The following is a 19,842-nucleotide window of genomic DNA, read 5'->3' on the forward strand; positions in this document are numbered from 1 at the left end:
CCCTGAGATAAGCATGATAACACTCCCCGAATCAACCAGTGCCGTGGTCCCTACCCCATTTAGTTTCACTGGTCTGGTATACATATGTGGGGTTAGTGAGACCCCCGCAAGGTGGATTAGGGAGCATGGATCTGCCCAGTTCCCCAGGTTACACTGCATAGGCTACTCAGCATTGGGACACTGTGCAGCTATGTGTCCCCACTCCCCGCAGGCATAACATCTGTAAGGAGCCCTAGGTGTTCCCCGGTCTCTTGGTTTGGGCAGTCTAACGTCACGATCCTCTTCTCCCTCAGTGCTCTTTGTGCCCTCTAATGGGCCTTCAGCCTCTCTCTTTTTCCACCTGGGCCCTCCTGGTGGCCCAGTCACCCAAACTTTAGGGCTTGGTGCTGCTAGTTTAACCCGGGGTGCCTCTTCCTTAACTGGTCGGGTCAGCTCCCTCGCTGCCCTTCGCCTCTCTACCAGGGCAACAACCTTGTCATAGGTGGAGGGTTTGTTCTGGCTTACCCAGACACGAAGGTCTGGTGGTAGTCCCCTCATGTATCGGTCGATGACCAGAACCGCTAGTATCTCTTCCGGACTCCGGGACTCTGTTTGCAACCACTTTCGTGCGAGATGGATGAGGTCGTACAATTGGGACCGTGGTGTTTTGTCTTCCTGGTACCTCCAACCGTGATACTGCTGGGCCCGCACTGCTGTCATTACCCCAGATCTGGCCAGGATCTCTGCTTTCAGCTGGGGGTAGTCTGCCGCAGCCTCTTCAGGCAGATCGTGGTAGGCCTTCTGGACCTCCCCACACAGGAATGGGGCAAGGATGCCAGACCACTGATCTCGAGGCCAGGCCTCCCAGAGGGCCGTCCTCTCAAAGACCAGAAGGTATGCTGCTACATCATCCTCCCGCGTCATTTTCTGCAGCTGATGTCTGGCCCGTATGAGCCGCGTCCCATCATGGCCGCGATTCAGCTCTGTAAGGGACTTTACCTGGTTTACCAGTTCCCGCAACATAGCTCGGTCTTGAGCAGCCTGGTCCATCAGCAGGTGATTAGTCTCTTGCTGCAGGTGCACTGCCTCCTGTTCGGCGGCTGCCTGGACACAGGGCCGCCGTAGCTTGTATCAGTGCCCGCACTACGTCATCCATTGTGGTGAAAAAAAATAAACCCTCTCCCTTTTTTTGTTTTTTGTTTGTTTGTTTGTGTTTTGTTTTTGTTTTGTTTTTTTAAATCACCCTCCTTCTTCTGCCACGCTGTGCACCCCAAGATCCCACTCTTGACACCAGTGTGACAAAGTTCCTCCTCTGTCTTGGTGGGTCCTGCGCTTATTGGCGGATTTTCTTGCCTCAGAGATTCACCATGTGGGTTGGGGAACAGCCCAGAGACCTTCCCCTCTGGAAGAACCTACAGTCCAGGTCAATTGGGAGGTTTGGGGGGAACCCGGGCCTGCCCTCTACTCCGGGTTCCAGCCCATGGCCCTGTGGACTGCAGCTGTCTATAGTGCCTCCTGTAACAGCTGCAGGACATCTACAACTCCCTGGGCTACTTCCCCCTGGCCTCCTCCAAAAACTTCCTTATTCTCACCACAGGACCTTCCTCCTGGTGTCTGATAACGCTTGTGCTCCTCAGTCCTCCAGCAGCACACCCTCTCACTCTTAGCTCCTTGCACCTCTTGCTCCCAGCTCCTCACACTCTCACCACAAACTGAAGTGAGCTCCTTTTAAAACCTAGATGCCCTGATTAGCCTGCCTTAATTGATTCTAGCAACTTCTTCTTAATTGGCTCCAGGTGTCCTAATTAGCCTCCCTGCCTTAACTGGTTCTAGCAGGTTCCTGATTACTCTAGTGCAGCCCCTTTCTCTGGTCACTCAGGGAACAGAAAACTACTCATCCAGTGACCTGTCTATTTGCCCTCTACCAAACTCCTGTACCCCACTGGTCTGGGTCTGTCACAGTGGTTATAGGTCATCAAGGGTCCCAACAAAGTACGTATACCAATGGGACACTAATCTTACATCTACATCAGGTCACGTGACTGGGGAAAGTCCCGGGTATTATCAGCATGGGCACCGGTGTACCTAACAATAGTGTTTTACCTTGTTATGTTATATTTGTCTCCTGTTTAATATAATTGTGTTGAATATATTGTATTTGTTTGTGTTATTTCTTGGCAGTCTTCAACTATCTGGTAAGTAAGTGGGGATTACCCTCTGGTTAGAATTTTCCTCCCAAGCTGCCCCTAGTGACCCTGCCAGGAAGGAGCACGGGGGGGGTGGAGGTACAGCCAAATAAATTAATAGAAAAAAAAATACAGATGATACACCCTGCTGAGTGGATGGCGGGATCCAGAAGAACCCAGGCCTGTCCATCAAAATCTGTAAGCAGATTGGCATTAAAGAAGGTAACCAGGTGGAGAGGGGGCACTACACGTGATTAGTGCAGGCATTGTACCATCTTTACTCAGACTGGTGAAGGATTACTCACACAAATAGTTCCATAACGGTCAATGGGACTACTCATATGAGTAAACACTCAGTAGTCTGAATAAGTGATGCACAGTCTAGCCTAAAAGGAAACAGACTCCCTAGCTCTCAATACTCTCATACACACAACACTAGCTGAAGTCAATTAGAGTTGTCAGCCCTATATCTTTAGGATACTTTTGCCAGAGTGTTGCTTTTTTACTAATACACTGTACAATTATTTCTCCCTGTAGAGATGTTGCTGTGGGTTAACTGAAGTTTTTTTTCCCCCATCAGAATGAAACCAGCAGTCAGAGGGATAATGTAGCACACATCCTATTTATTTTCAGAAGCTGCTCTCTGACCTGAATTTGTCTCCTTTCTACCAAATATGACATGCTGCAAACCAGTGATAGAGAGATATACAAGAGGCTTCAACTGGGGTGAAAAAAAATCAAGTTTTCACCAACTTTTTTTTAATTAATCACTCTTGCCTCCATTTTTCTTCGTTGTCTAAATGTAAAGGCAGAAAACAGCAATTTTGCCATCCAAAGATGTTTGTCAAGGGAAATGGCAATTTTTTTCCGGATCATTTTCATACCCTTTTTAATGCAACAAGAGTTGCTTCCCAGCTACTCTTGCAACAAGTGATGGGCCAAGAAAGTGGTAATCAGAATCCCTGATGAGGGATAGGCTGGAGTTTGGATTTGTAACCAAATCATGGATAGGTTTGGAGTTGACGGAACTGAAATCTCATGAGCTGTTCTCATTATATTATAGTGCTGCCTACAGGCAAATTATTGGACCATTTCCATGAGCTTTCCATTACATCCAGACCCAAATACCTCTTCAAAATTCAGGTTCTGCTTCAGGTCGATACAGTAAGAGCATGTTCTCTTTCTAAACCACTTGCTGATTATTTTTTTTTTATTTTATTTTTAAACCACACATTTCCTTAGAAAGGCAAAGTTGTTTGTGAAACAGTGTGATCCTTCTGATAAAAGTCATCATCGTAAGATGAAAATTTGATTGCAAATAAAAGTTGCAAATAAATTCACTCTCAGCTTAAGCAAGATTACTGATTATTAAAAGAGAAGTCATCCAGCTAATTTATTTTGCTACCTCAGTACATAATTTCGAATGCCAGGTGAATGTAAGAAACATAATTTATACCTTCCACTTCTGCCATGTCAAAATCTGGAAAGGGAAAATCTTACTGGAAAGAATATCAGCCTGAAGGAACAGAGAGATGAACACTGCAGGTTCCCCTTTTGTAGGAAGGCCAGAAGAGGTTGCAAACCATAGGACCTACAAAAAGCTTAGGAGCTGAAAATTTTAAAATCCTAACCAAGCACTGCAGATGCTGAGATATTCTGTGCAAAAAGCTGCCCCTCCACATGTCTCTCAGCCTCTCCAGCAATTTGACTGTGAGGGCACTCACAGTTTGGCTGTGTAGATTGGTTGCATCCTGACTTCCACTAATGGCAACACACCTCTTCATGCACAATGGCGTTGTGGACACAGGGGACATCCCAGCAACCGACACATGGAAAAGGAGTAGAGGTAGCCAGGTTTCCTCTTCCACACCTCCTGCACATTTTTCCTGCTTATTTTCTGAATTTTTTTCTCCTTGCCACACTACAGGTATAGCCTAAGAGCTTGTGTATTGCTATTATGTGATGCAATTGTGAAAAAGGCTAATATTCTGGAGTCTATTAACAGGTGTGTCATATGTAAGACATAGGAGACAATTGGCCCATTCTACTTGGCAGTCGTGAGGCCTCAACTGTTGTAGTGTGTCCAGTCTGAGTACCACACTTTAGCAGAGATGTGGACAAATTGGAAAGAGTCCAGAGAAGAGCAACACAAATTTTAAAAGGTTTAGAAAATGTGACCTATGAAAACAGGTTAAAAAAACTGAGCATTCTTGAGAAAAGAAGACTGAGAGGAGACCTGATAGCAGTCTTCAGATATGTTAAGGACTGTTATAAAGAGGACAGTGATCACTTGTTCTACATGTCCACTGAAGGTAGGACAAGTTGTAATGGGCTTAATCTGTAGCGAGGGACATTTAGGTTAGATAGTGGGAAAACTTTCTAACTATAAGGATAGCTACGCACTGGTATAGGCTTCCAATGGAGGTTGTGGAATCCCCGTCAGAGATTTTTAAGAACAGGTTGGACAAACATCGGTCAGGGATGGTCTAGTTTCACTTGGTCCTGTCTCAGTGCAGGGGACTGGACTTTTGACTTCTCGTGGTCCCTTCCAGCCCTATACGTCTATGATTCTATAAGTTCACTATATGCCACCAGTCAGACAGTTCAGTATGTGGGGACCATTGCTAAATGTTTGTTCAGTAAAGATACCTACAGAAAACACCAATTCAAAAGCTGTAGGATGTGCTAGTTAGAACACAAATAACTGCTAAAAAAAAGTCCTTCCTGGCTCTGTAAACCCAAAACTGAAAGCAAACATGGCTCATGAGATACTAATTCTTATAACAAGACCTAGGACGGAGGAACAATCTCTCTGTTGAGACCATTCTGTGTGAACAGAAGGGAACAACTCTGTGCAGGACAGAGATCACACTTATTATGTACATATAAGAGCCAATGCCTTTCAAGAAATGAGCTGCTATATTCTGCACTAGGTGAAGTAATCTTAAACATAGCCCCAAGCCCAGCACATTTCATTAAGCTAGTTTGGAGATCACAAAAGTGTGGATCACTGTGGCAAAAATATCCATTGGGAAAATAGGTCACTACCTCCAAGCCAACAGTAGATGGAAAAAGCCACCAGGTGCTACAGTTCTCACCTGACAATCCAGGGGTAGTTCTGTTTATGACCCCAAGACTGAGACTTGACCTGGCAAAGGTCAGACATATCACAGCCCTGTTAATTCCTGTAGATGCATCATCATACTATGAGCATCTTCCCAGTCTTATATGGACTGAGATCTAACCAGAGCTGTCAGAACTATTCCCTAACTTCGGTCAGTTCCTTGGAAAGCACAGATACCACTGTAAAATGAGATCTAAGTGTTATGCACACATTGGTGATACTAGTGACCTAAACATGTCAGCCACCCACACATTTTGGGCAGTTGGGAGGACAAGATGAAGCTCTGAAGAACCCAGCATGCAACAGTCCTTGGGAAACAGAGTAAATACTCATTATCACCCTTTAGGACCTCTCCAAGAGGAGAGAAGACACCACGATGGGTCATCCTGTAGGTGATTCAATACAGCCTCAATGCAATGGCATCAATAGATACCAAAAGATCCAACAAAAGCAGTAGAGACATTTTGCCTTCCTCCACCATCACAAGGAGATTGTGGCATGGCAACAATATTGCCTCCACATTACACCCATGCCTGAACCAGGCTAGCAAAGATGAAGGATGTTCATGAGGTAAACATGTGCCTGGTGTTGCTCAAATAGCCTCTTCTCAATAACCTACACCAACTGTTGAAGTTGACACCAAGTGTTAGTTTCTTGAGCTGAGGTGTATTTAAGTGTGGCTTCCATCATTCCTTCACATAGGAAGTGTTAACACTTCTTTTTAATAACAGGCATGAGACTGCCCCATAGATCTTTACCAGTCATGAGAGGCAAAGATCCAAATCTCAAATACTCAAGTACAGCTCCATAAATACATCTGAGATCATACTAAAAACAGAGCCAAAGTTCAAGCAGAGAAAATGGTGCATTTCTAATCTTCTACACTGACACTCCTGCATGATGCCAGGCAGACCAGGACTTATCCTGGTCCATCTGTTCATCAAAGGAGACGGAAAACTCCTTGTGAAAAAAAAATGGAGCTCTATAAAATGGTTAAACTAACTCCAACTGTACACTATGCTTACACAAATCTAATACAAAAACTGACAGGAAACACTACTTTAGTCTATGACAAGCAACAAAAAAACAAGAACAAAAACAAAAGCTTTCTACTTGAAACATTGCTTTAACGATAAATCTGACTGCAGGCTTAATATTGCAACCAATAATAATACTGAAGAAAAATTCAGAAACATCTTCAAGGACTTCTTTTAGCTCTTATGCCCATTAACCTAGGTTTTCAGAACAGTTATCCCATGCTTTATTGCAAGAATGATTAGATGCCACTCAGACAGCCGTGTGATCCTCTACTCACCTTCTTTTATACAGAGACACCATGCAAGGAAAATACATGCAATGCTCCACCATTATTCAAATTGCAGGCATCTAAATCCTGTTAGTTTTATAGAAGCTATTAACAGTGCAGCTCTTGTGCTCCTGGCATAATTGCTAATACAGCCCTCAGCTAGGTAACGGGTGGGTGTCCCTGGTTAACAAGGCGGGCACAATAGCTTCCAGGTTGCTACATGTCATGAAACATTTAAACTAAGCTTCACATACAAGAGATGTAGAACAGGTGTGACACACCAGATTACTAATAAGAGACTGACATGGATCAATGTTACAAAAGCATGGATCATGGCAGATGGCAGTACACATTGATTCTTGTGGCTGCTGTAAAGTAGTAAAGTCTAGAAATAATTCTCAATCCCCCTCACCCCCTCCCCCCACACACTTCTGTCTTATTTCAAAAGAGTTTCTCAAACAGTGTGGAAGACCCACATTTGAACATTTGTTCAAAGCAATCATCTTTTTAAAAAAATGTGTCAGTGTGTATGAACTTCCCTATATCCCAGGGCACATTACTGTGGAGGAAGAATAGGAAAGTATACTGCACACTTAATTGTTTCTGTAGGCTGAGCTCACAGCAGACACCAGAGGCTCTTTGCATCCTCCATCCCCCTCTCCCCATAAGCTCTCCGTGTGCATCCCCTTTAATGACCCCTGTGACATTCTATAGTTTGGGGGAGCATCCTGGAACCCCATATTCCTCATTTTTATATAATCCTGATCTTACATATAAAGCATGTAATGCATCAGGGGAAAGTTTATGGTCTGCTGAAAGTCATTTCTCTATCCATATTATATATCTATCATTAATGCATATGAAGTTATGAGAATTGTGTTGTATGGTGGTCACTAAAACATGCTGTAAGTTGGGGAATCAGCCAGACATTAGCTTCCCAGAGGCAACAGCAAGGAAAGTAACCAACACCCGGGCAGGATATCAATCAACCCATCAACAACCATTGTCCAACAAGGTAGCTACAATGCAATGACTCACCTGCATGAGTCCACACCAGGGGAATTGCTCAACCTTGCTGGAAGACTCAGCATTGCCCCAGACATGCCTGGATTTGTGTTTTCCAAGCACATGGACTGAGGGTATAAAACAAAGTAGCCATATGGTTGGCCCCTTCTCCTGCCCCCACCTATGCTGCAAGCAATTAAGACACTCAGAAGAAAAGACTCCAACAGAGGAGATTGGCACACATTTCAAGGGTGAAATCTGTATAATAAGGACTGCAATATCCAGTGAGGTGAGAAAAACTGCTTAATCTAGTTGTTGCCCAATCTAATAGTGTTGAGAGTTTAGACTGCTTGCTTGTATTTTATTTCTTTTGGTAATTAACTCTGACGTTTTGCCTACCGTTTAATATCACTTAAAACAGTGGTGGGCAATCTGCGGCCCATCAGGGTAATTCACTGGCAGGCCATGAGACAGTTTGTTTACATTGACTGTCCACAGGCAGAGCCACTCGCAGCTCCCAGCGGCTGTGGTTCGCCGTTCCTGACCAATGGAAGCTGCAGGAAATGGCGTGGGCCACAGGCACATGCTGGTCGCCACTTCCCACAACTCCCATTAGCTGGGAATGGCAAACCGCAGCCACTGGGAGCTGCGCGCGGCCATGCCTGCAGACAGTCAATGTAAACAGTCTTGCGGCCCACCAGCGAATTACCCTGACGGGCCGTGTGCCGCCCATGGGCCGCAGGTTGCCCACCACTGACTTAGAATCTACCTTTTATAGTCAATAAATTTGTTTTACTGTTTATCTTTACCAGTGAGTTTGTATGAGGTGAGTGGCAAATCTGCTCCAGTTTGACAAAGGCTGGTGTATGTCCATTTAATGAACTGATTAATATATCTACATTGCTCGTTTTGAGCAGTGCAAGACAGTATATTCCTGAGGTACAGTGCTGGGAGGATTTGACTCTGGTGCCTTTCCTTGGTGTGATTCATGAGTGGCTCTGTGAGTATTCATGCAATCTAGCTGGGTATGGGGCTCCACATTTCTGTTGTGCTGAGTGAAAACAGCGCTTGGAGGGGTTTGCTGCTGGTCACTAGCAAAGCATTGTGATAGACAGCCCAGGCTGGAGAGAGTTCAGGGGGCACAGCAGTCCCACAGTCCCAGGCTTCACCCCGGGGGGGATCCTATCACACCCTCTATTGCCCCTCTCCCACCCCACACCAGGATCCCACATTTTCCCCCCACTCCAGGGCCTGTGTGCACCCCCATTTCCCACATTCCCCTCCATGGCCCTCCTATCCCCCTTTATCCCCTCTTCACCTCATACCAAGATACCCCACTCTCCCACCTGCCAGAGACTAAGTGCCCCCCATTCCTCCCCATGCCAGGGAATCTATGTGCCCTCCTATTCCCTCTTCCCTCCTATGCCAGGGGTCACCCATTCACCCCTCCAAGCCCAGGACTTTGTGATCCCCTCTATTCCTCCCTATATCTGGGTCCCCTATTCTCTCCTCCATACCAGGGGCTCAGGGTGCACCCCCATTCTTATTCTCTTATTTCTATTTCAGGGTGTCAGCAGTTTTAAACTGTATTGGCAAGTGGTCTTGGGAAGTGGTCTTATACTGGAATCTCTTAATGGCTTCTATCATCCTGTCCTTTCATCTATAGACAATTACAGAGGTGGCTGAAGACGCTTGGTCTGCTAACCAGATGTCAGATGTCCCAGGTATTTCCCCCATTTTTCACCAACATCAATAGGATTCTGCTCACTGATGCCTAGCACATTCCCTGAAAATTGGGGATTGATCAGATGGAGCATTCAAAAATTTTGCATTAGAGACAAATATCTAAACAGAGAAATACTGTTGAGTGGAATGCAAGGTCCAACAAGGTGAGCCAATTTAAGGAGCCCAATCAACCTGAAATGTAGTTATTTTCAAAAAGTAAGATGTGTTTGGGACCTAGCACCAGGGGCCCAAATCCTCATGTGATGCTGCTACCACAGAACAAATAATAAATATTAATAAGTTGTAGGTACTACACTGGAACCTGAGTGGTTTATCAATCACTTTTTCCTACTGTTTTGCCAATGTCCTTTGTTACAGTGTGAAAGACCCACACATACTAGAGAGACTAACTGAATAAATACAGGAAAAACAGTGAAACAAAAGGCTGTTAACTTGGGGGGAGGGAGGTAAAAAAGTAAAAGTAAATGAGAAATGGTGGCAGATATTTACTCTCTAATTCCTTTCAGTTATTGTGATCTTAAGTGTCACTTATAACAACAGGGCATAAAACACTGTCAGGAAGACTCCAAATGCAGAGGGACTGCCAAGGTCCCACTGCACAAAGAGACAGACTGCAGAGAAGCCTTGCACTGGCTCCAATATAACATGAGAGGGATTTACTAGAGTGTGCGGGGGAAGGGACAGCTGCTTTAACAAAATCCCACTGCAGAGGAGCAACCCAGGGTCCACAGTCCTTCCTGTAGTCCAGAGGTGGGCAAACTATGGCCCGCGGGCCACATCCGGCCCACGGGACTGTCGTACCCAGCCCCCGAGCTCCTGGCCCGGAGGCTAGCCCCCAGCCCTTCCCCTACTGTCCCTCCTCCCCTGCAGCCTCACGTCGCTCGCTCCGCTGCCGGCGCAATGCTCTGGGCAGCGGGGCTGTGAGCTCCTGGGGCAGCACAGTTGCAGAGCCTGGCCTGACGCGGTGCTCTATGCTGCGTGGTGGTGGTGGCGGCGGCATGGCACGGCTCCAGCCGGGTGGCACGACTGCAGCACCTCCAGCCACCAGTGCTCCAGGCAGCGCAGTAAGGGGGCACGGAGCAGGGGGAGCTGGATAGAGGGCAGGGGAGTTCGGGGTGGTGGTCAGGAGGTGGGGGTGTGGATAGGAGTCGGGGTGGTTGGGGGGGGAACAGGGGTCCTGGGGTAGGGTTACCATATTTCAGCAAGCAAAAAAGAGGATGGGAGGAGCCCCGCCCTAGCCCCGCCCCTGCCCCTCCCACTTCCCGCCCCCCCCAGAACTCCCAACCCTCCCCCCGTTCCTTGTCCCCTGACTGCCCCCTCCTGGGACCCCTGCCCCTAACTGCCCCCCAGGACTCCATCCCCTATCTAAGCCTCCCTGCCTCTTGTCCCCTGACTGCCCCAATCCTTATCCACACCCCCACCCCCAGACAGACCCCTGGGACTCCCACGCCCCATCCAACCACTCCCCACCCCCTGACAGCCCCCCCAGAACTCCCAACCCATCTAAACCCCTCTGCTCCCTGTCCCCTGACTGCTCCGATCCCTCTCCCCACTCCTGCCCCCTGACAGCTCCCCCCCAGAACTCCCAGCCCCCCACCCCCCCGCTCCTTGTCCCCTGACTGCCCCCTCCTGGGACCCCTGCTCCTAACTGCCCTCCAGAACCCCACCCCCTACCTAAGACTCCCTGTTCCTTGTCCCCTAACTGCCCCCTCCTAAGACCCCCCCCAACTGCCCCCCAGGACCCTACCCCCTACCTGTACCCTGACTGCCCAAAACTTTCTCCACTTCCCCCAAAAAGCCCCCCCCGAACTCCCAACCCCCCCCCCCCCCGTTTCTTGACTGCCCCCTCCAGAACCTCCCTGCCCCTTCTCCTGCCCCCTGGCCCCCTTACCCTGCTGCTCAGAACAGGGTGTTGGGCTCTGTGCGAGCCGAGCCGGACACGTGGCTGCGCTCCCCAGCACAACAAAACCCGGTCCCTGGCCCTGCACAGTGCTGCCGGAGCCGGGCTGCAGGGGAGAGCTGCCGGCTCAGAATGCAGGGCGGAGCTCCTCTACAGCTGCTCCGGAGTCCAGCCCGGGACTTCCCTGCAGCCCTCCCAGCCGCTCGCTCTGCTCTGCCGGGGGAGGGGGGAAATCCCGGACATTTTGAGTTATTTACAAATTCCCCCCGACGCTATTTTTAGCACAAAAAGGAGGACATGTCCGGGTAAATCCAGACGAATGGTAACCCTATCCTGGGGGGGGGGGGCAGTCAGGGAACAGGGAGAAGGGGTGGTTGGATGGGGCAGCAGGGGCAGGGGTCCCAGAGGGGCCGTCAGGTAACAGGGGCGGTTGGATGGGGCAGGAGTCCCGGGGGGTGGGGGGTGGGGGCACAGATAGGAGGTGGGGCCAGGCCACAACCCTCTCCCCTAACCAGCCCTCCATACAATTTATGAAACCCAATGCAACCCTCAGGCCAAAAAGTTTGCCATTCCCTGCTGTAGTCTGAAGGCTGCAGTATCAGTCCAAGCAGTGACCCCTGTGGTGATCTCCAGGGGACAGCAAGTGAAGGGAGAGATGACCTGATAATAGCACAGTCATAGCCAAAGAAGCAAAAACATGAGAAGCTGACACCCTTCTTTGGAATAAGCAGATATTTTCTTAAAACTGCTGATGTTTTTCATAGGTCATCCTTCCTAGTGGCTTCCTGTTCTGCAACTGTGTCTGTAGAAACACAGGCACAGAGTAAGCAGCAATAATGTTGTTGCCATATATATTCTTCATAGTGAAAGCTGCTTTATTGCTCTGTGCTGAATCAGCAGGGTTCTGGGTTTCTCTCTCTCTCTCTCTCTCTCTCTCTCTTTTTTGTGTTTTTTTTTTTTTTGGTCTTTCACCAAACCGCAACCTTTTGAAGACACAACCACCCCCAGTTTCCTTACACTGAGAACTCACTTCCGACTCAGCCTCTGACTTATTCTAGGTGCTGCTAGCAGCATACAACTCATTCATTCATTTTTTTTTGGGTCAAATGTGGGAGAAGAGGCAAAAGTGCCATGTGAACTAATATGAGTGAGCAATGACAAAGCAAATATGTTTAAACAGCAATTCCTGGGCATTAGCAAAACTAGAGAGAAAGCACCAATGGTACTGCGAATACATGACAAGCTTAGAACGCTCCCACATTGTGAGAAGAAACAACTGAATAGGTGAGAAATGAAGATTGGTGAATCAATAACAGTGATACTCACGCATATCACCGAAAGCCCCTTTTGTAACATTTGTGGCTTTCAATACCGTCACAGTTAATTTGTGCGAATACTGGTGTTCCACCTGGAAATCAAATGGCATGTGGTTAAACAGGAAATAAAACTCCAAAAACAGAAATAAATTGTCAAAATAGCTTTCATTTGTCCAAGGAGCAGCAAAAAGAAAAATCCCCTATTCAAAATGTAACAGAAATGCATACAGGAAAGAACATCTCACAGCTGATCTGCACCCTTTAATTTCTTGTAGCTTTACTGAAAGCTAAGACAATGCATTACATGTAGCCTGATGTTCCTTCAGCCACTCCTACACAACATGTTTTTCCTCCCACACACGGCTGCTACTCTGAAACTTTTTTTTTAATTTTAGTTTCAATTAATAACACTCCTCCTCTCCAAGCTTGGTACCTGCTATGAGGCATTTAATTAGTCAATGACAGCTTACCAAGAAGTGAAAAGCTATTTTGCAAGATGTATTATTTTAGTTTGTGTTTTTAACTCCCTTTCAACAATAAAAATGATACAATTATACCTAAATAATGTTGCTGAATATATATGTATATTGTGCATATACCGTATGCGTATAGTTATGCATACAGAGTGTATATGTCCCGTATGTATCAAAATTCAGAGCATAAAGAGACCCTAGCAGAGTAACAGTGAAGATTGAACACGAAAGTTCACCAATTCAGTTATGCTTCCAGAAGTTAGAATCTCATGCAATCTCGGGGACTTCCTGTTTTCTATCAGACTCTGAAACTTCAAGAGAAACCTCTCTCATGGTATGTCAGCACTCCCAATGCCATAGTGCCTGAATGGAACCAGGAAGTCTAGAGACATGAAAATAGGAGGAAAAAAGTGACAGCCTTAATTTTGCTGAACCTCAAAATCTGGTTCAGGTCTGTTCTTATTTCATCCATCTAGCCCTCCAATTTGCCCATCCCTGTTATATTGTGGCACTGAAAGCTCGTTCCATATTTTATGAGCATTGTCATTGTGTATGACAATGTAGAGAACATAGAATGCATGGCCCCTGACCTAAATAATTTATAGCCCATACACATGACATATGGGCAACAAAGCACAGGTCTGGGAGTTGGGAGACCCAAGTTCTGTTCCTGGCTTTGTCACGGACTCCAGTGTGACCTCATATAAATCACTTACATATGCCTGTGACTTAGCTTTCCCTCTGTAAAACAGGAATAATGATATGTAGCCACCTTTGTGAGGTGCATTGAGCACTACTGATGAAATACTGTATACTGCATTATTATTTTACATTTATATGGTAGTAGTGTTTAAAGACCACAATAAGGTTGGGCCCCATTGTGCTAGGCACTATACAAACTTATGATAAATGACAGTCCCTGTAAGCGCTATCATTAATTCTCTGCATTGATTTCTCAAGACAGTGACTTTCAGATGGCAAAGCTGACTAGCAAACAACTAAGTAACCGTGAGTCAGGGAGAACAGACAAAAACTCAGTAGCCAATCTCAACACATGCTCCTCCTAGCAGTCAGCAGTATGAAGCTTTGCACAACGTATTGCCAGACAGTAATGACAAAACAAAATGAGAGAGCATTCAGAGTGACTCCAGGAGTATGTCTTCACTACAGAGTTAACCCAGGGGATCAGCACCCAGGTTTCAGCAGCCTGGGTGCAAGAAGCCACACCCAAATTACTGTGTTCTCACCAGTGCTGCACTCCTCCATGTGTCTCACTAGGGCTTCTGAGGCATAACCCATAGTTCTTTGCAGCAGTAAGCTGAGCTGCCCTATAATTCCTTGACAATGGATTGTGAAAAAACTTGTCTGTCCTTCTGGGCACACAGGGAATTGTGGGAGGGCATTGAAGGACCAGCAGCACTTGAATGATTTAACCAATGCCCTCACTGCAAAGTGAGGTTACCAGCCTGAGTGAAAGCAGAACCCAGGTTCTAACCCACATGTTGCGCCATGCCAGCAAGCCCAGATTGAAAGTAATGCCAAACTCAGATGACAAAAAGAGGGTTGGTGCAACACCCACGTAAGACCTTAGGCTAACTCTGTGGTGAAGACATACCCTAGAAGTTTTAGCATGCCCAGCGCTTTTTGCCTCCCAGGTGCCAAGGCTTAAAAGAAAAAAGAAAAAACAACAACTTCTCCTTATCATTTTGACATTTGAAGCTTAATCGAGCAGTTTTACAAGATAGTTGGGGAAGGGCAGTAACTTTTCATTACTGCCTCTCAGTTTTTGTTTGCTTCTTGATTATACTTTACAACACAGTTAATTAGTATATTCTACCTCCACAGGACTCAGGTCTGCTGAACAACATCTGTTTCACCATGTGCTGTTTCTTTATGGATGCTCTTTTAAAGATAGGGTTATAATTAAAAGCAGCAGCCCACAATACATAAACCCACCCACAGATCTCCGCTGCTAGAGAAATTTATCTTTTTGGAGGCCATTACTCTAGAGAACCAAACACCCAGGACCAGAGAGGAAGGATGGACGTTGAAAGTCAATGGGACTTTGTCTCCAACGTGCTTAAGTAATTTCTGAAAATGGAACTTAACTATATAAGTCACTTAGGCCTTGCAACACTGAGCAAAGCAACTTCTAAATACCTCTAAAAACCTGGGCCTTAGGCCTGGTCTACACTACGAGTTTAGGTCGACTTTAGCAGCATTAAATCGAATTAAGCCTGGATACGTTCACACGACGAAGCCCTTTCTTTCGACTTAAGGGGCCATTTAAACCGGTTTCTTTACTCCACCTCCGACGAGGGGATTAGCGATAAAATCGGTCTTAGCGGGTCGGAATTGGGGTAGTGTGGACGGAATTCGACGTTATTGGCCTCCGGGAGCTATCCCACAGTGCTTCATTGTGACTGCTCTGGACAGCACTCTCAACTCAGATGCACTGACCAGGTAGACAGGAAAAGCCCCGCGAACGTTTGAATTTCATTTCCTGTTTGCCCAGCGTGGAGAGCACAGGTGACCACGCAGAGCTCATCAGCACAGGTAACCATGATGGAGTCCCAGGATCGCAAAAGAGCTCCAGCATGGACCGAACGGGAGGTACGGGATCTGCTCGCCATATCGGGAGACGAATCAGTGCTAGCTGAACTCCGTAGCAGTAAAAGAAATGGCAAAATATTAGAAAAGGTCTCCAAGGCCATGAAGGACAGAGGTCATAACAGGGATGGCACAGCAGTGCCGCGTGAAAATTAAGGAGCTAAGGCAAGCCTACCACAAAGCCAGAGAGGCAAACGGAAGGTCCAGGGCACAGCCGCAAACATGCCGCTTCAACGCGGAGCTGCATGCAATGCTCGGGGGTGCAGCCACCACTACCCCAACTGTGTGCTATGACTCCTTCACTGGAGAAACACACAGGGAAGAGGGTTCTGGGTATGAGGAAGAGGAGGACGAAGATAATGTGGATAGCTCACAGCAGCAAGGAAGCGTAGAAACCGGTTTCCCCAACAGCCAGGATAAAGTTATCAAAAGCCATTAAGTAATTTAGGAGCCTGATTCCCATGTTCAAAAGTGACATTTTTGAAGATGGGACTTAGGGGTTTTTGACAATTTTACCTCAATTCCTCTTTCTCCTGCAAAACTAACTAAACCTCTCCAGTGGAAAAGCAGGGAGGAAATCACTCAACCATACAGGCCACCTGGATGGATTATATGAGTCACAGGAATTTCTGCCAGGAATATTCTCCTTCTGATGGCTCAGTCCACTCTGTTGTAAGGTCTGAGGCCTTGTTCTTTGGGTAAGCAGTAGCAGCCATATTAGGAGAGCCATAAGCTAAAAGCAGAAAGTCACATCCTCACATTCTATCTAAATTACATTTAAACAATGTAATATCAGGTTGTTGAGAAGGAGACCCTGTTCTAATGGCACCCACTATCCTCAGATAAAGAAACAGATCTTAAGGTGGCTAAAGAAAACTTAGTTTGATAGCATTCTATCTGTCAAGAAATCACTGATTAATAGTTGTGGTTGTGAAATCCTTGTTGATTTATTGTTTGGTCATCATGGTCCCCACCTCCCTATTGTTTATGGGTATGGTATCTGTCTGGTTATTTAATTGTTTGTCTATTACATAATTAATTTTGCTAGGTGTAAATTAATTTAAGGTGGTGGGGTAGGGTCGGTTAGAGAATTTTGTTACCCTATGTTAGGATTGGTTAGAAAAAAATTAGTATAATGATCAGTTAAGGTACAGCTAACCAGGACTCAAACTTCACTATATAAACGGGGGTCCAAAAGGAAGTTCGTTGGGAACCAACTCCAGGACACAGCCCCAAAGATCAGAGCTGCCAGACCTCAACACTCTGCCAATGACACCATGCAGAAACTGGAGTCCTCCAGATGGACCTGGTCCTGATTGGCCATCAAGAAAAGTTCATCTGTCTTATTGGGAGCGGTGAGCACTGTATGTGTAGTGTGTGAATTCTGTTTTTGGTTACTGTTAATTAATAGAGGTTTTGTAGTATATTACTATGTAAGGCTCTTTCACTGGTAAAAGACCCCGTAAACCAGCAAAAGATTAAGCCCTGAATCCACAGGGACAGGGTGTTTGCCCGGAGCCCACGGAGTAGTAGAGCCCGGAGCCCACAGAGGGATAAAGTTAGGGGCTTTTCACCTGGAGCCCTAGGAACTGGGAAAGGGTGGGGGTTCCTAAATTAAGAGAGTTATGCCTTGAGCCCTAGGAACTGGGTAAAGGTGGGTGCCCTTGAGTGTGTGAGTAACAGAGAATTTTGTGTGGGTAACACTGTGTACATACAAGCATAGAATTGTCATGAGTACACGCACAGCCATCTCTTTGCACCTCATTCCACACACATACACACTCCTCTCCCTTTCTTGCTACCCCTAGCTTACCCTTTCCTGTCTCTCATCTTAATGTCTTCCTGTCCTCAATAAAAACTCTAGTTAACTTACTTCTTCTCTTACATATGAGGCAAGTAAGTGACAATTATTCACTATTCCTTTTTTAAAAAACTAGTTTGATTACATTTCACTTTCCTACCATTATCCTGGGAATCGGAACAGTGCACTCAAGTTTCATTCAAACTTTTCTGTAAAGTGAACTGGTTTTGAATAAGAATCTTCTGTGCCTGTTGAGAAATTCAAATGGTTTCATATTTTTTAAAAAGGTGCCCATTACCATTCACGCATGGAGATGCTGAGTCACATAATTTAATCTGAAGACAAAATGTAACCGTGCACAAAACATACATCAAAGCATTCTGACTTGCATCAATTGTATAACATTTTTACTTCCTTGGTACCAAATAGGAAATTTAAGCAGATAATTGGGCTAGGGAGGAAAGGGATTGTTTTGTTTAAACAACTTTTATAAAGTACATTTCCTTCTTTCAAAGGGACACTGTAAACTTTAAAAAAAAATCCACACTCGAGGCTGTACATATTTTACCTATTATTCTTTCAATCAACACCTAAACATCAATATAACTGGAGAAAGGTTACAGGGAGGAAAATTATTTCTCTAATTTCTGTGCTTCTAACAGTGCAGTGAGTTTCACTAACTTCCTGTAAACTCAATAACTCACTCAGTCAATTTCCCCTTCTATTTATGGGTGAGGTTTTCATGAAAAAGAAAAGGGACAACATTTAAAAACTAGGAAAAGATTACTCCTAAAGTTCAGGATTTTGATTATGCTTTTCTGTGAAATTTCACTTTTCAACCAAAAAGTCATGAAAATTATCTCTCATTTTAACTCCTATTAACTCTTTTATTGACAATGAACTATGGTTCAACAGGAGAGGAGAAATTTAACTACATTTTGTTTTAAAAACTGCACTTTCCCATTATATTTCTGTCCCATGACAGCAGTCCTACCAAACTTCTCGGAGCAGCTAAATGAAATATAATCTAATGCCCTGATTCAATGAAGTTCTAAAGTATGTTCTTAATTTTAAGCACATGAGTAATCCCACTGACCTCAAGGAGCTACTCAGGTACTTTAAATTGAGCATGTTTTGTTTTGTTGTAAATATCTCAAACAGCTGCATCACAGATATTTGAGCAGGTTTGACATTCCATCCAGGAGAGCACAGCGATACACATACATAGTAGCCATCCGATTACAAACAGCAATCTTCAGAGTTGGCAGGCCATTTTAAACTCTATTAAATAATGCTGCCTGCCAACCTGAGACTGGCATCACAACAGCCTTCACAAAACTTGCATGAATAAAACACGTGCTTGACATCCGTTGGCTGCAGACTCATTTAAAGGATGTGACTATAGGGGGAGAAACCACATAGTTGATAAGCGATCATTTCAAGGAAACATGTGCTGTATTTTAGCAACTCAGAAGTTCAACATTATGACAAGTATATTGGTAACTACCTCTGAACACACACTGCTTTTCCTGCTGTAACAGGTTTCCCAGAGTTACGAACAATATGTGATCTTATGAACACATCCTGCTTATGTTAGTGATTCCAGTTCAGATGGGATTTGTGATTCCATTGTTCAATGTGCAAAGTTTTAGTTATTTATAGACTAAGTTTGTAGGCGAAGTTGGAGGATTCAAGTAAGGGCCTTCCCTTGACTTCAATAGACTTTGGTTCAGGTGTTAAATTATTTTCAATTTATCACGCCAGTCAAGATTGCGAGAAAAATCACTTTTAAGAGAAAGTTAAACACATTTGGTGTTGCATTTGTAAAAAATTGGTGAACGCTTCTGCTCTCAGTTCTATCTAACAATCAATTCATGAGAATATTAATAGGAGGAAATATAACTATCAAATTATCAAAGCACCATATGACTGAACGGTTTATGAGTCTTGAATCCAAAAATCGTTAAAATTATGATAATTTACAATTAATGTCTAAGGTAATATTTGAAAAGGGCCTACGTGACGTAGGAGCGTAAGTTCTATTTTCAAAGGCGAGTTGGTGCAGAGGCTCCAGCTAGCCACCTGAGCTTGGACCCACCCAACCCCTGGGTCCGAGCTCAGGTGGCTAGCCAAGCCTTCACTGGTGTTGCAATGTCTATGCTGCTATTTTTAGCATGCTAGCTTGTGCCAAGCTAGTGCTAGTCTGTCTACCCAAGCTGTGAGGCTCACCTCCAGCTGCAGTGTAGACATATCCTTGGGAGCTTTGGAAAATTTTACAAAAATATCAATAATATCTATCAAATTTCATTTTAAATAAAATTCTCCTAAATCTATTCTTAATTAACCCAAACCCATACTGAGAGTCTTTCAAGTTTCATGATGATACTAACACTATA

The 19,842-nt window shown here is 45.2% G+C and overlaps 1 protein-coding gene and 1 long non-coding RNA gene across 7 annotated transcripts in view; one reads left to right on the forward strand and one right to left on the reverse strand.

Moving 5' to 3' along the window:
* The window catches only part of PLA2G4A (phospholipase A2 group IVA), a 151,864-nt gene that overhangs the window by 100,386 nt on the left and 31,636 nt on the right, over positions 1–19,842 (reverse strand). For 4 of the 6 annotated variants that reach the window (XM_065554454.1, XM_065554450.1, XM_065554451.1 and 1 more), the window contains one exon: positions 12,573–12,654. The exons of 1 other annotated variant lie outside the window; for it this stretch is intronic. In XM_065554454.1, the coding sequence (XP_065410526.1) occupies positions 12,573–12,654 (82 nt within the window). Of the gene's footprint in view, positions 1–12,572; positions 12,655–13,271; positions 13,418–19,842 lie in introns of all 6 variants that reach the window. One more of the 6 variants, XM_065554453.1, reaches the window with a different exon arrangement.
* Positions 7,053–19,597, forward strand: LOC135973064 (uncharacterized). The gene is made up of 3 exons (XR_010589766.1): positions 7,053–7,889; positions 9,167–9,324; positions 14,881–19,597. It is a non-coding gene; the product is annotated as an uncharacterized LOC135973064 (long non-coding RNA).

This window comes from Chrysemys picta, chromosome 8 (assembly GCF_011386835.1).
Source record: "Chrysemys picta bellii isolate R12L10 chromosome 8, ASM1138683v2, whole genome shotgun sequence".
Classification (NCBI taxonomy): Eukaryota; Metazoa; Chordata; order Testudines; family Emydidae; genus Chrysemys; species Chrysemys picta.